The 17,969-nt window shown below is 31.6% G+C and overlaps 2 protein-coding genes across 4 annotated transcripts in view; one reads left to right on the top strand and one right to left on the bottom strand.

Annotated features, from left to right (window-relative positions):
- LOC105203366 (tudor and KH domain-containing protein homolog) overlaps positions 1-10,103 on the bottom strand; it is a 95,148-nt gene extending 85,045 nt beyond the window's left edge. Inside the window, exon 1 of the mRNA XM_039455273.1 lies at positions 9,970-10,103. The gene's annotated coding sequence lies outside the window, so the exon portion shown is untranslated. The remainder of the gene's footprint in view (positions 1-9,969) is intronic.
- Positions 1-17,969, top strand: part of LOC105196609 (glyoxylate reductase/hydroxypyruvate reductase) — a 46,940-nt gene that overhangs the window by 27,191 nt on the left and 1,780 nt on the right. For all 3 annotated transcript variants that reach the window (XM_039455275.1, XM_026140149.2, XM_039455276.1), the window contains exons 4-6: positions 904-1,093; positions 2,277-2,440; positions 7,220-7,510. In XM_039455275.1, coding sequence (XP_039311209.1) covers positions 904-1,093; positions 2,277-2,440; positions 7,220-7,510 — 645 coding nt within the window. The remainder of the gene's footprint in view (positions 1-903; positions 1,094-2,276; positions 2,441-7,219; positions 7,511-17,969) is intronic.

Below are 17,969 nucleotides of genomic sequence, written 5' to 3'. Positions count from 1 at the left end.
GATAGTTAACAACGTTAATCGGAAAAAATCGTGGGTGATGCAACATGAAGCCCAGACGACACCAAAAGCTGAGCTTCACCAAGAAAAGATTATGCTGTCAGTTTGGTGGGATTATAAAGGAATTTTGCATTTTAAACTTTTATCAAGAAACCAAACGATTAATTCAACGTGTACGTTCAACAACTCGCCAAACTGAGCGATGTAGTTCAAGAAAAGCGACCAGAATTGGGTAAGAGTGTTGTTTTCCAGCATGATAATGCAAAGCTCCATACATCTTTAGTCACTCGCCAAAAATTATTGGAACTAGATTAGGATGTGTTGTCACATCCACCATATAGCCCTAATCTTGCACTTTCAGATTACCATTTATTTCGTTTCATACAGAACTTCTTCAATGGTAAAATTTTTAATGATATAAAATCACATTTAATTCAATTTTTTGCTGGCAAAAATCAGAAGTTTTATGAACATAGAATTATGACACTACCTGAAAGATGGCAAAAAGTCATCGACAAAAACGGACAATACCTATAATTGAATAAAGTTATATTTTTAAGCAAAAATTTTGAATTTTTCTTCTTATTTAAAATCCGCAATCACTTATAAGTTGCCAATCCAATATAAGTTTCAATTTCAAAAAATTCAGATTATTTTTAATTTGTGCGTACTTTAAGCCCAAATCACACCAGCGATTGCCAATTATAATTGACGATTAGCGATTGAAATTTGACCAGTTGGAACAAGGAAATTTTAGCTTCTTTTATTTTGATTGGCCAAAACTCAATTTTTAATCTTCAATATTTAATTTTTAATCGCTAGTGTGATTTAGGCTTTAAAGCGTGTAAAAAGTGATTTCAAGGTCTATCGTACGACAATTTAATAAATTTGATTTTCGTTTTTCAGGACCAAATTTAAAAGTTGTATCGACAATGTCTGCAGGATATGACCATTTAGATGTTCCAGAAATTAAAAAAAGAGGAATTAAAGTCGGACATACGCCGATGGTATTGTCCGCTGCAGTCGCGGAAATCGCGGTTCTATTGTTATTATCTGCGGCAAGACGCGCCCACGAAGGTCGCATGGAACTGGAACGGTAACTGTTTTATTTCATTTTAACGTTTAGATTACAATTTAAAGTTTCTAAGTAGTCACCGCAACAGTTGAAATCATGACGTCATAAGCGAGAAATTACTGGTAAAAATTATTTCTTGTTTGATATTGGTAAATAAAGAAAATTTGGATAAAACAAAATGTCAAACATAATGAGATCACTTTAAAACACTTATAAAAATGGGCTACAATTATTCTTATCTCTCTTATTGATAGTCATGTGTAATCATAAAAAGTGTAAAGTGAAACATATTCAAGTAAAAAAACACACGGAATAACAGCATATTGAAAGGAGTAAAAAATGTTTGATATGCTTTTACGTATAAAATTCAAAGATAATTTTACTTGTGACCCATTTTTACGAATTTGATAACTAATACGAAACAATTTAAGTCGATTTTCACAATAAAACACGTAATAATGAAATGACATGCAAAATAAAATTTCATCATTCAAGCGGCAAGCATACACTCTTGCATAGCTGCATATAATCATATGCATAAAGAAATTGATTGGTTCATTTCCTTATGCATGTGTTAATGAACCAATTAATTTTATGTATATGATTATATATATATATATATATATATATATATATATATATATATATATATATTATTCTATTTATTTAAATTTATATATTTATTTATACATATATAGAGTGCTCAATAATAAGTTAGAAAACATTGCATTTAATGAGTGATTCTAAAAGATAAAACAAGATAAAAATCAGAAATAACAAAATTTCGATAATTTTGTTTTTTTAATCATAAATGTTTAAATTCACGTATTCAAACATTTTTTAGTTAAATATTTAAAGACAGAATTTTAAATCAGAATTTTAAAATTAAGAATAACCAAACGTCGGTAGAGGCTTTATTTCTTAATTATATGTAAATATTCACTGTACTTTAGACATTTTTTACACGAGTAAACATTTATAATTAAAAAAAGCCTTAATCGCAATTTTATTCTTGATCTTCGTTTTATTTTATTATCGGGAATTACTTCTTCAATTTTCTCCCAATTCTTTTATTGTCGCATACTCTATATACATATAGATCTAGCTGAAATGTCTAATCTGGTCTAATCTATTTCTAATTTTTCATCGGGTTGTTTAATAAACAAGAATTGAATAATGTAGTAATATATAATACATAATTTAGAGGTATCTCAAAATCGGGACCGCAGTGGCTGTTGGGACAAGATTTACGAGGTTCTACAGTTGGCATTTTTGGTCTAGGAAATATTGGTCAAGCAGTTGTTAAACGATTAATGGGATTTGAAGTGGGGCGTTTTATTTATTCCGGACATTCGCGCAAAAAAGCAGGTATACTCACGAGATTTATTAAAAAAATAATTTTTTTTAAATTTCAATATCTTACAGATCTTTACAATGTCTATCTTCTATATTTTTATTTTAAGTATAAAAAGAGTCCAATTACAAAATATGAATTAATATATATTGTGTATTAACTTTATTATATTTATCTCAAAATACGTAGGAATTCTCCCAACTCTATTGTTAATTCGTTATTTTATTTGATTTTAATAAATAAATCTAAATATTTGCCTAAATCTCTAATTAATTTATTATGTAAAATTTAATACTTCTGAAGTATTTTCAAACGTTTCCTTCGTTTTCTATAGAAAAAGATGTAATACTATAATACTTAAAAAATTAAATAATTAAAACAAAATAGAATTATTATTAAAAATGAATTATTTTGACCTATTTAAAACGAGTTTTGATCAACTTCCCTGGATTAAGTGAAAAAAAATACTACCATTATATTGACTAAGAAAACGTAAAATTACATTTATAACTTACGTTGTACTTTTAGATAGAAACTGACCTTTATTCATCATCTTTCTTTCGCATTTATTATACAATTTTTATATTTTATTTACAAAATGGAATATATATTTTTGTATTAAATAATATTATTTATTGTGTTTATAATAAATATGTTTAAAATATATAGAGAGAGAGAGATTCTACAAAATCTTTATAAAGATTTTCTACTGTTAATTGCTTAATTTAATAATTTTCAATAATAATTAAATCTATAATTACATAAATCTCTAGTAAATTTATTACTTCGCAAAAATTTCTTCCGTAAATTTATTCAGAATTAAAAAATGTGGATTTGTAAGATTATTATTTAAATAAATCGTTTAAAACACAATATGTATTTGAATCAAAGACTCGAAATTTAAACAATTAATGAATCAAATAAAGGCTATTGAGAGTACAGCGCGAATACTAATGCGCAAGACAAAATTATTAGTTATTAACAAAATTTATTTTTAATATAATTAAACAAACAAATGTTTTGACTCACTTTAGAATCATCCTCAGTGTACCCAATAACAAAATTCCAAAAAAACTGTCTAACCATTATCAGTCCAAAAAACAGTTGAGTCACTAATGGTTGGCCAAATTTTGAAGTGACATCTTCAAATATGGTAATGTCAAAGGAGATGAAAACTCTCCCTGTAAAATTTTGTATATTTTGTTTCACAAAAAAGAGGGATAATCATGAAGATGGCTGACATTATCAGATCCAAAATTCCATAAAAAGAATATTGATTTTATTAATAATACTTTTTTAACTAACAACTATCCTGTTAAATTTATTTTTAAAGCAATCAATATTCGCCTTAAATCATTGATTCAAACACACTTAAATTTACAACAGTATAAGAAGCAATATTACTAAAGGTCCATGCCCGCACCGGATGAAACACAGACGTGCTATTTTGGTCACAAAGTCGCAGAAAATATGATATGTCGTTAGCATGTCGTTGCGACGTAACCAAATAATTTGAATGTTTCAATTAATTAGCTATTTGTTAAATTTTTTGTTATATTATGACTTATATTTTAAAGATAAATAATATTTTACTTTTTAAAGAATAATGTTTTTCATTTAATGTAATTAAATTTAACACGTAATTGTGAAGACGTTACGTCCCTGCCTGCACCAAACGTAACAAGCACGTCGCTGTGACGTGCTAACTCGTCGCATGTTACGTCTCAGCGACGTCTCAACTAGTGTTCGAAACGTAATTGGGTTCGTAAATAAATTTTTGAATTGGAAAATTTAATTGTTTTATCAAAATATAAGTACTATGATGACGATTTATTAAAATAAAATCAATTAATTTGTTTATATTTTTTTAATAATAAAGTTTAAATATTCATAGAAATTCAAATGGATGAAAACGTATCGCTATTGGTGTGACGTCAAGATGTTGTTCCTTTTCCGCGTGCTTCGAGCCTTCTGCTGTGTGATAGTTTCGCACAATTATTATTATCAAATTATAAACAAAAAGTAGTTTCAAATATAGCAAATATTTTAGAATCAGGTTTTATTAAAGCTGATTTAACAAATTTGTTTAAAATAGACGTATTTATGGTTTGTAAGTTTATTAAGGAAAATGACAAATTCAACGCTGCTGAAGTTAGGAAATGCAAAAGCTGTAATGTAAGTTCATTTATTTCTAACATCAAACGAAGAGTATCCTGCAGCCAAAATATCAGTAACCTCTTTCGTATCTCAGTAAGATGAAAGGAATAATTTGCAGTTCGTTCTCTATCGAGTTGACAGGAAAAAATATGTGGCATAACTCCAGATTTCATTTTTATAGGCTCACCCATTAAAGAGAAACAAATATAATTTTCCATGTCATCTTTTAGTTAGAAAATATCAACTAAAGAATTATTTGTACAACATATCATTCTTAGATACTATTCTCATAACCTAGCCTCAAAACTTTAGAAATATAGATACTAATGGAAATAATGGTTTGATATTGAATATTTATAACAAAATGATCATCACAACAAAAATAATTCGATTTTGTTGATTCATGCGGACGTCGAGCCAATCGAAACCACAACTACCTTATTACTTCTTCGCGTAGTACTGTCACAAATACTTTAGCGGGTGCACTTTTCGTATATTTTTGCACAAGAACACAAAACACCATCGATAATTCATGTTTATTTGTTGTAATAACAATACAGCAGTTCAAATTAAATAAAAATTGAGCATACAGCTGTACTAAGTACTATGTGCATACATACTATGATTTCGGCAACAACATCGTGACGTCATTTTTGAGTTCGGATAATCTCGAGCAATTCCGGAGCGTTCAAATGATTAGACGTTCGACTGTGTTTTAAAATTGCTATAACTTTATAAATAAAGAGTAGATTGCAAAAATAAAAAAGTTACAAATATATTTAAATATATTCTATCGATTGACAATGTTACTAAAAATTGACTTAAGAACCGAATTGAGCTGTCGCTGAGACGTAACTAACATCCCCATTTTTGGTGACAGCGACGTTGTAATAACGTGTATTTTGTGACTTATGCACTAATTGTGACCTGAAAATTATCGACCAATTTTGAAAAATTAAGATTGGTTTTTACTGCATTATGTACGTAAAATACTTGCTAGATAAAATGTATAATAATTTTACACTGAGAGAAGAGAATGATTGCAATTACCATAATTCAACTGTATTTATAGTGGTTTTCGGTGCAAACTATAAATTATAGTAATTCTAAATTATAATATTCTACCTTTTATGTATAGTTAATCTATTATGTTTATATGGTTCCAAATATTGGAAGTTTAAAAAGGTTAGTTTTAATCATATAGTAAATTAAAACATCATCCACTTGATTTCATTTTCAAGGGAATTCACCAGAAAAATTATTCTACTATAATAGAACATCAGTGAAAAATCTCATAATGCTCCGCCTTTTATACCATTTACGTGTTTACTTTCTTACGAGAAATAGAACGCTATAACAGCCATCTAGTGACTTTGTGTACTACTATACGCAGAGAAAAAAGTATTTGTGACTATAATTGCATGGTTAAGGAAATAATTATGAGAGATGCATCGGATAGTAATTTTTAGTGATCCGGGTAGCCGGATACCGCGATAGTATTTCCCCACTGCACATTACTCTACGTAACGTCTTCACAATTATGTATTAAATTTAATTACATTAAATGAAAAACATTATTTTTAAAAAGTAAAATATTATTTATCTTTAAAATATAAGTCATAATACAGAAGACAATTCAACAAACAGCTAATTAATTAAAATATTCAAATTATTTAGTTACGTCGCAACGACGTGCAAATGACGTATCATATTTTCTGCGACTTTGTGACCACAAAACAGCACGTTTCTGTTCCGTACGGTGCAAGCAGGGAGGCTTAATTAACAAAAGAGTTAATTATTGTAATGGTTTTGACTTGAGCAGAATGCACAAAAATTTACAGGAAAAGCATTTCATTTTTTTTTACACGACGTTGTTTGAAATTGTCACTTCGGATTTAGCAAATTGTTAATGACTCAACTGTTTTTTGGACTGATAATAATTAGACAATTTTTATGGAATTTTGTCATTGAATATGCTAAGGATGACTAAAGTGAGTCGAAACGTTTATTTATTTATTTAAATTAAAGATGAATAAACTTTATTAATAACTAATTAGTAATAATTTTATCTCGCGCATCAATATTCGTGGTGTACTCTCATTAAACTTTATTTGATTCTTTTGTTATACGTATAAATCTTTTATGTGAATATATACATATATATATATATATATATATATATATATATATATATATATACAGGGTGATTCAGAACGACCCATGTGTCCCTGTAAAGACGTGTTCTTGAATAAATTCTGAGACGATTTTTCCTGTACGAAAATTTTGTCCGACGCTTACTTTTTGAATAATAAGAGGATAAAGTTAGCGAATCACGGGCCGTGTACACATGGTAGACAAAGGCGGCGCAACTCACCGTTCGACACAGGTAAGCGCCCGCGTCGGACGTTGAGTTGCGCCGCCTTTGTCTACCACGTATGTACGGCCCGTGATTCGCTAACTTTATCCTCTTATTATTCAAAAAGTAAGCGTCGGACAAAATTTTCGTACAGGAAAAATCGTCTCAGAATTTATTCAAGAACACGTCTTTACAGGGACACATGGGTCGTTTTGAATCACCCTGTATATATATATAAAACTAGTAACAGTCATTCTTTAAAACAAATAACATGATTCAGGTGATGAACTTGGTGCGATATTTGTATCTCTGGATGAGCTTCTGGAACAGAGTGATTTTCTTGTGATTTCGGCGCCTTTAACTAACGAAACTCAAGGACTTTTCAACGATAGCGTTTTTGACAAGATGAAGAAAACAGCTATCTTGGTAAATGTATCTCGCGGTCAAATCGTCAATACCGATTCACTTGTGAGAGCTTTACGTAATAAGAAGATATTCGCTGCCGGTCTAGACGTCACAGATCCGGAACCGCTACCACCAGGACACGAACTTCTAAAACTGCCTAATGTCGGTCGGTAATCATCTTTTAATTTCTTGTTACTCCTTTTCATCATACATTTAAGTACTCAAAAAATCAATCGTATATATAGAAGTTGGACAAAATAATATGAATACCATGCAATATAGTACAATTTGTTGCATGTTGAAAACACTGCTTCCGTGTAAATAATGCGACGCGTATGTAATGCACAGTTTACGTCACACCTCTTGTAGGTTATATTTCAGTGTATTATACGAGCGGATCCCGATAGCACACGGGACCGATAGCACACCACCACTCACAGCGGCCGATGCCTAGAGTTTTTTCGTTGGTTGGGTTAAATAAGTCAAGATGATTAGTTGGTGGGCTATTGCACTGTGCACTATCGGATCCCGTCCATATTATACGCTTGGGATTGATTCATGACGGATCGTAGCGAGCAGACGTGTTTCAATGTTTCTCTGCGACATAATTGCATTCGTAGGCATTTTTGAGTATTTTTTTTTTAGTCTACTTGCGGCTATTTAGTCTCCTAAATAGATAGAATCATATTTTCTATCTATAAGTGCGCGATCTGCGAATGTACAACTTCATTTCGTGTACGACAAACAATGAACAGTATCCCCTCTGCCTCGAAGACAGGGGGCGGCAGGACGGGTGCTTCTACTGGCAATGTGCGCCGTTCGCATCCTGAGATTCCCGTACGTCTGCCTTCCCTCTCTCCCCTCCCCTCTAGCCCTCTTATCTCTATTCTGTCTAATTTTGGCGTTCCTGCTGACAAATTTAACGAGTTCAAATCAGTATTGAATAGTAACGCCTGCTTCAACTCGGACTTAACTGATAATATTCAAAATTTTCAGGCAATTACTCTTCCAACTCAAGGCGAAATATTATCTAATGTAAATACGAGCCGTGGTTGCACTAACTACAGTACAGCAGATTCCTGCCGACTAGGAAGTAAAAAGATTAACTCAGAAAAATGCCATGTTTTTATGGATATTGACCCAGCTAAATGCCATCGGAAAAGACAATCAGGAGCCGCATTCTTGAAAAATAACGTATACGAAAATATACGAAAATACTATAGTATATGTTACATAGATTATACAGTTCCCTAGTATTTTCGTATGCAATATTTTTCGAGAATAGACCCCCTGAAGAGCTACCAGAACAGTCCCACACGTCTACACTTAAGATGAGCCAACCAAATCTGATTCCACTATGAAGAACAACAACCAATCTCCGGCTGACAAGCTTTCTGGCTCATCCTCAAATTACTCTTATCAAACCGTTTTACTTGGCAATAACAAAGGGGACGCCATTAATACTTCTTCCTCCTCACCATACGGATCTCGCTCACTCTTATATAAATATTCGATAATGCTCCCTACTGTTTATGTCTACAATATCGACAATTCCAAGACTGAGGTCACTAACCCACTGTATTCTAGCTACATCATCTCTAAAGCAGCTCCCAATGATCTCGTTACCTCTCAGGTTCTTAACGCACATTGTCTGCGTGCATTTATCCCCGCTTACCGAACTATGCGTACGGGCATTATAAGAAATATTTCGCCTAGTATTAGTGTAGAAACAATTTCCAAATCAATAGACGTACGCCTATTCTAAATCATTGAGGTTAAAAGGCTGCAAAAACGAGTCACTATCGAAGGCTCGACTAAACTAATACTTCCATCTCTAATCAGTGTCAAATTCAAGGGCCAAACTCTTCTTAAACAAGTTTACATTTTCAAAACTAGACATAAGGTTCGTCCCTATATTCCCAAACTTCGAACTTGCTACAAATGTTACAGAGTCGGTCACATCAGATCTGTATGCAGGGGGATAGAAAGATGCCTTAATTGTGGTCATGACAAACATGAGGAGGAAGAGAGCTGCCCCATGCTAGACAAGTTTCCAATCCCTGCCGCAAATTTACTTTAGAACACTAGAAAAATGTCTATAGTTCTGAATGTGTTTTTTGTGCTAAAACAAATGTGTTATTTTAGCTAAAACGTCTTCTTACACATTTGATAAATAACACATTTGATTTTTGCAACGTATGTACACGCGCTGCGGCGAATTCAGATCGTCGCGCCGTGCAAATTCAAACAACGACGCATCATCTGTCCCGCCACGCGCTCTTGCCTACGAGCTAGGCGCGATGGCGCGGCGTCACCGCACATTGGCTCATACGTTTTATTTTATAATTCGATAATTATAGCAAATATCGCAGAATGGTATAAGACTTTTTTGTCCCTTTTTATCTCCTTTAAGTTGTCAAAGCAATAAGTTCCCTAGTTCCCGGACACCCTGTATATATATATATATATATAGTCCCTTCTAAATTTCATTATACTCATTCTGCCTTCACCTTTACTCCAAACATCAACATCTCTCTTACAAAGCTTAACAAGAATTCATTCAGAGATCTAGTCAACCAAAGTTTTCTACACATGACTGATAAGTTCTTCAACACGCATACTCACCTCTGCACAGATGGCTCAAAATCATTCATCGTCCGTCGGGGCCAGCGTTTTTATCCCTTATTTGAACAAATCAATGACACAGACTTCCAGCTAAAACATCTATCTTCTCTGCCGAAGCTTGGGCGTTATTCGAGGCCATAGGAGTCATAAAAGAATTACATTGAAACAATTCTGTCAGTTTCATAGACTCTTTAAGTGTGCTACAAGCCATTTCGCAGAACAGTCACAAGGCAGATAATCACATTATATACAGGCTTAAGTAGAAGCTTTTTCTTCTAGACAAGGCACATTTCAACTTGACTCTTTGTTGGGTGTTGTCGCACAAGGGGATGCCGGGAAATGAAAATGCGGATAGGGCTACCAAGGTTGCGGCCCGCCATGGCTTTGCTCCTCCGTTCCGCATTTCCTACGCTTATTTCTTTGCTCAAGTAAACTACACTACATATAATAAATTTAAAGCATATCTTGAAGAAGCGGCACGTTTTAATGGCATCCAACATGCCACATTATATCATCATAAACGCCCATGGTTCCATCGTAAATCTCTTAGTAAAGAAAAAATTGTGATCATAAATCAGCTCAGAAGCAACCACTACAATTTAAATTACAGCTTATTCAGGAAAAATATGACTAATTCACCGAACTGTCCCTGTGGGGAGGTTCGGCAGGACGCCAATCACATTATTTTTTACTGTCCACTTACTACTTCTAGATCTGCCAAACTCAGACAACACATTAAGAATAGTTATCCTTTATTTCAAATTAACATTTTTTCCATCCTTAGTTATCCCCAGCTCCCTCCGACTTGAGCTTTTGCCCGTTCCGTTAATAACCATAAAGTTCTAGGTGGCGATACTATCTAGTTGAGGTGGGTCCGTGATGGGATATATTATTTTCTTATTATGGGATCAACTTCGTTACTTTTAAGAGCAGTGTCTTTATCGTTATGTTGTTATTTTGAGTATAATATATAATATATAAATTAATTTATACAGAAAAGTTGAACTATGCAACAATAATAATACTAAGAATTACAGAATAAACTAATAGAGGCAACCAAAACGATATATGAATATTCTTTTACAGTGATTTGGCTTAAAAAAATGAAAAAAGTAATAAAATAATGAAATAAAATGATAAAATATCGTAAAATATTATTGTATGATGTTAGTCTGTAAATATAAATTTATTCATTTTTAATAGAAATTTTTATAAAAAAAATAATTACGCAAATAGTACAGAGAGTTTACAAAGAATTAAGTCGTATGTCATTAATTCTGAATTTATTTTCAGATGCAAAAGAAATTTTCTGAAAAGCTTAAAGAAAGAATTCTTTTCTTATCTGAAAACAAATTTAAAATTGATAATTTACGACTTATTAATTCTTTTTGAATTTCTTTTTAACTGTCTGTACTATCTGGAAATATAATAAAATATAAAAAATATTTTTATTACAATTAACTTTTCATGTTTTACAAAATTTGGAATTGTTTTTATATATTGGTTATCTTTTTTATTATTATTTAAATCGCAATAGTATTGTGTTAATCTTATTTGTAAATAATAATAAACAATACAAGAATTAAATTATATTTATTTTATGAATTTTACAAGAAAAAGTTAATGTATTCGATTCAATAATATCACAACCGACAACTATACATTTCATTTTTTTTTTGTTTTAACCTATGCAAAATAAATTTCCTTTGCTATTAATTTAATCCTCGTCAACCTCATCAATCCGTGGATTAAGGTTAGTCGGTTGGGACCCGCCCACCCATCGGCCAACTAGATAGTATCGTCATCTACAACTTTTTGGTCATTAACGGAACGCGGTAGCATATGAGAAATATACAAGAGTCGGAGGAAGCTAGTTATCCCACTACCAAAATGTGTCACCTTGTCCTTTCATATTTTAAATCCTGCGAATTTACCATTTAAATCCTCCCGCCTTATGTGTGAGCGCGAGTTCGCGTTTTAGACGCGATTTCAGGGAAGAGCGCTCAATTCTCAGTCTCGATCATGGTGAAAGGATTGGGCGGATCCCGATGGCACACGGGACCGATAGCACACCACCACTCACAGCGGCCGATGCCTAGAGTTTTTCCGTTGGTTGGGTTAGATAAGTCAAGATGATTGGTTGGTGGGCTATCGCACCGTGTGCTATCGGATCCCGTCCACAAAAATTACATGGTGTATGTAGTTCGGTTAAACCACACTTACTTTTGCTCTGCAAGGACTACGGCCCAGTTTCACAACTTTGGGTTTAACCCGAGCTTAGTTGAACTACCGTCAAGTTTAACGCCACGGTTAAACTTCTATCGCGTTTCACAACCAAATTTTAACTCTAGGTTACGTAAACCTATAATCTATGCGAAGAAACTTCAACAGACTTATCTTTCTTCTAGAACAAGTAGTGTGATTGGTTGTTACCGAAGAGTAGGGAATGAGATATTACAGGTTCTATACACCAAGGCAAAAAGTAATGAACAAATTTAAAAGTTTTAAAGTTTTCTTCTTACATGTTTCCAAATCAGTTTGAACTAAACAATTAAATTCAATTGTTACTGTAAAAATTTACACTTTATTAAGTACATTAAACATTGGAACACTAATTAGAAAAAAATTTCTCATAAAATAAAGAACAACAGATTAGAATGAAAGACAAAATTGAGTTTTGAAAAAAATAAATAAATCTAAAAGACAGCCACTCGAAATAAAAAAAAACTGTTCTTTTGAAAAACACATATGGTCATCGTAATTATAGTATGTAATCTATAAGTACTAATTTAATAATATTACAAAACTATTTTTACTGTTCTGTTTTATAAGAAATTTCTTCTTTGATTTCTCTTAGACTGCAGTAACAGATTCCTTGGTTAAGCGAAATCGAGCATAAAAATCAATGTCATCAAATTCTTCAAAATATGACGGTCGTCTTCTAATTATTCTCGGGCGTCGATTTATTATTTGCACAAAATCTTCATCGTCAGATGACGATAACATATATTCCAGAGCCATATCTTGCAACATAACCTTTTTACAATTCCGTGGAGATATCAGCCATGAAGTACAATACTCGAAAGATTACTGAAAGCAGTGGCGCTGCAGTATTAAACCTCGGTTATCTACCTTAAACGCCCGAATTTCGCCGTTCAACTTTAACCGCAGTTTAACAACGTTAACCGAGGTTTAAGACAGTTGTGGGACACAATATTTACCGTAAACCAAGTTTAAAGGTTTAAACTCCGGTTAAACTAAGTTGTGAAACTGGCCCTACAATTAATCAGAGAGCCAACTGTGAAAAATAAAACTATTTAGTGTTAGCCAGTTGGTATGCTGGATCTAGAGCTCTATATTAGGCTTGTTTTCTATTTCTGCACTAGACTGCACTGGAACGTTCCTTCTTTCTTTCGCTAACTTTGAAACATCTATCTATTTTATTTTAAGTGTACACTTATTTAGAGAGTTCAGGAACAGAAAAGAAACGGATTATAAGAATAGCGCAAACGCCGCCCTGTTGGACCTAATGCTGATTGGCTAAAAAGTGTGGAAACTAAAATCACTGAATGCTCATTGGATGATAAATCATTAGATCCATTAGTCGGCATCGCTAAAAGATAAAAGGATTGTGCTACTCTTATAATATAGAGCTCTAGCTGGATTTACCTTTTTTGTTTCACACATGTTAGTTTCTCTTTCGATCCTTGTATAGTGCGGTATAATAATTAGAAGGACCTAATAGATGGCTGATTTACCGACGCCACAGTCTAGCATATATTATACAGGGTGTGCAAAAAGTGTGGAAACCCCCTAAATATTTCCGTTCCCTTGCATTTTACAAAAAAATGTTTCAGACAAAAGTTGTAGTGTTTCAAAAGATTTATTTACTGATCTTATCAGTTTGACTTTGGATGGCGTCATCAAGGTCATATCAAGAATGTGCAATAAAAGATACAATATGAGAGTATCGGTAGTTTCCTAAGTAAGGGTATCGGTACTTTCCTGACATTCTATATTTTTTATTGCATTTTCTTGTAGTCAACTTCGAGAGCTTTCCAAAACACTATAAATAAGTTCATTTTCGTTAAGGACTTTCCGAGTTATGACGCTTGAAAGTTACAGCACACCGTAGCTTTCAAGCCTCACAACTCGGAAAGTACTCAACAAAAATAAACTTTTTTGTAGTGTTTTGGAAGATTCTGGAATCAAAAATAAGATGTTCCATTTAAAAAAGTTAATGTAATTTTGATCTGACCTTGGCGACGCCATCCAAGGTCAAATTGATAAGATCAGTAAATAGATCTTTTGAAACACTACTTTTGTTTGAAACATTTTCTTGTGAAATGCAAGGAAACGGAAATATTTAGGGGTTTCCACACTTTTTGCACATCCTGTATAATGTTAGATTGTGGCGTCAATAAGCCATCTACTAGGCTCTTCAAATCATTGCACCGCACTGTACGTATACTGCCCATCAATGACTACGTTTAAACGGCTCGATTTACGCCAAAGTTATAATTTGTTTATTTTTAATGATTTAAAAATTAGTTAAAAAAGTCGTAACATTAAATTGCCCCTTTTAAATTGCTTTTTTTATAAAGTGTTGTTTGTTCTACAAATAATACGACTATTCTGACTTATAATAATTATATTTTTAATTGTCTTTAGTATTACCTCATCAAATATTTATTATCTATCTTTTTTCCTTAAAAATTAATTCTAATATTAAGAATTATGCTTTAAATAGTACTAATTATTGATTACGATTCTGATAATAATTATATTTTCAATTATCTTTAATATTACCTCATAAATTATTATCCATACTTTTTTCCCATAAAAATCAACTTTAATATTAAAGATTCAAATAAAACAAAAATATAGCTTCAGGGTCGTGCAGGGTGTTGTGCGCCAATACAAAATAAATAACAATATAAATAAAGTAAACGTTTCGACTATTTAATAACTAGTCATTTTTAGTGCAATGTTTGAATCGGATATATCTACGATATCAGCTTACGCAAACGTACCATACGAAACATGCTTAACAAAAAGCGTCTTACTTCAAGATGTATCCTCGAGGAACGAGCGAAGGGACATCGTTTTTGGAACATGAGTCCATGAGTCCCGAAAACTATATCCTAATGCAGATATATTCAATTCAAACATTGTATTGAAATAACTAATTATTAAATAGACAAAATGTTTACTTTATTTATATTAATATTTATTTTGTATTGGCACACAACACTCTGCACGGCCCTAAAGCTCTTCTTGTTTTATTTGAATTGTTATTCTTTAGGAACTTTAAACCTTGTATTTATTTTCTAATTTGTTTAATATTAAGAATTATACTTTAAATAGTACTAATTATTGATGATTCTGATAATAATTATATTTTCAATTATCTTTAGATTATTTCATCAATTATTTATTATCCATACTTTTTTCCATAAAAATTAATTTTAATATTAAGAATTATATTTTAAATAGTACTAATTATTAATTATAATTTTGAAAATAAAGATTTTTTTATTTTTGACCCTTATTTACATCAATCAATTTATTTTAAAGTTATTATTAACATCGGTGTTAAAAGGGATACAATTTAATACACATTTTTTTTATTCAAATTTCTTGCAAACTCTTACGCTGTTGACAACGTGCAAAACAGAATAAATTTTTTATTTCTTTCTCACGTGTTTTCGCAATGAAGAGGAAACTAATCTAACCTTCGATTAAAAATTAGTGTAACACTTCTTGTGCATAACTGTTCCCGTTAGAAAGAGAAGTTTAGATATTTGAATAAGTCCATGAAACAAAGATAGATGACTCGGCATACCAACTAAGGAAATATCCCAATTAGTGACGTAGTAACCTCATTGTAATAATAAATTAATAAATTAATAATGTACATGTTAAAGAAAGTATATAAAATTGATTTTGTTAGGAAGCTTGAATATTTGGGATTCTAATTGTGTTCTCTTTTCTTTTATTTATGGGCAGATTTTAATTTGTTTATAATATTTTTTGAAAAGTAGCTGAAGTACCATTTAGTGATATGTCAGTTTGGTTCTGTCCCAATTTGTAACATATGCATGCTTTTATTACTGACAGGTGACGAACATATGAATGTCCCTATTACTGACAGGAGGTGAATATATGACTGATCTTATTGCTGACAGAAGCTATATAAAACATTAAACATATTTAATTATATCGTTTTGTATTTAACAAAATTTATTTATTTATAACATGTTATTTAAAACTTGTATTTATGTTTTGCTCTATTTATTAGACATATATAAAATCTTAATTTTTATTTCTGTTTCTTTTAAAACTTCTGTAGTATTTTCTTTATTTTTCAACGTTTTTTTTTCTTTATTCCTCCTCGTTCTTTTATTTTTTCCTCTTTTTCCAAAATTTGTTTTAATCTTGCTTCTTCTCTTTTTTTTATATTTTCCTCTTTTTCTGCAATTCTTTTTAATCTCGCTTCTTCTTGTATTTTCCTTTTTTCCATAACTTTTTTCTGACGTTTCTTTTTCCTTTCTTCAATTTCTATTCTTTTATTTTTTTCTATAGCTTTAAAAAGATGATATTCGTACCATTGTTTCGAAATAGCTACCGATAGAATTTTATCTTTAGACCGACGTTTTTTTACTTCATTTGTTTGTATTTTTGGCCAAAATAAAGCAGACTTAAATACTTCTGGTACATCAGGAGGATTTTATCTTTATTCATAATTTGACTCTCTGTAAATTAATTAATTGCATACAGTAGAGAAATTACTTGATACATATCTATGACTTTCTTTATTAATTTTAAAATATACCATTTTGATTTAAAGAGACGGGTTCTTGTTCTTTAGTCATTGTATTAATTGAAAAACTATCTTTCTGAACAGTAGATGTATACAGGGTGTCAGGTAACGATCGCCCGTGGTTTCGTGGATTGATAGATCAAGTAAAACTGAGCAGAAAAGTCCTTTACCATTTTTTAATATTTGCCATAGTTAACGAAATAAAAATTAATAAAGTCTGCGAATAAGCGCGTATCACCGCGCGATCACCGCGCGAAGGACCGCCCGCCGGTCGCCGAGACGTAGGCAGCCGCGGCTGTAGGCGTGGCGCTGTGCGGTGAGGAAGGAAAAGCAGTAGCTGTTTTCCCTCCTCACCGCACAGCGCCGCGCCTACAGCCGCGGCTGCCTACGTCTCGGCGATCGGCGGGCGGTCCTTGCGCGCGATGATACGCGCTTATTCTCAGACTTTATTAATTTTTATTTCGTTAACTATGGAAAATATTAAAAAGTGGTAAAGGACTTTTCTGCTCAGTTTTACTTGATTTATCAATCCACGAAACCACGGGCGATCGTTACCTGACACCCTGTATCTAAAATAAAATCTCATTTTAATTAGATATAAGCAGTGTTACGTTTAGATAACTTAAAATTTATGTAGATACACATAAGATAAATTACATTATTATAAATGTATCTTAGATAAGATAAAGATAATTTAATTTTCACTTATCTAAATAAAAAATAAAAATTCGTAAGTTTATCTAGATAATTTTCAGACAATACCATTATTGAGCAAAAAACATCTCAGATAATTTAAAAAGATATTTCTTTTATCTAAAATAAAGATAACGTACAGTATAATTTAGATAAAAATAAGATAAGGCTATTTCTTTATCTAGATAATTTTATATAAATAACGGCAAATATTGGATATAAATGTAAAATATAGTCTAAATAATATGTTTATATTAATTATGCAACATACTCTGAGGAAACTTCTGGGTTTGTCAATTCCAAAGTTAATACCAAATTTTCGTCACAGTTAGTTATATCATTGCCTACAGTTGTTAATTGTTCTATTTCTACATCTATTAACGTGTTAAATGTTTTATTAAAATTATTTTCTGTTATATCCTAAATTGCATTGTCATTACTTTCATTATTTATTTCATTTTCATTAATATAGTTGTTATTGGTA

Source organism: Solenopsis invicta, chromosome 11 (genome assembly GCF_016802725.1).
Source record: "Solenopsis invicta isolate M01_SB chromosome 11, UNIL_Sinv_3.0, whole genome shotgun sequence".
Lineage (NCBI taxonomy): Eukaryota > Metazoa > Arthropoda > Insecta > Hymenoptera > Formicidae > Solenopsis > Solenopsis invicta.
This window is presented reverse-complemented; position numbering and strand designations above follow the sequence as displayed.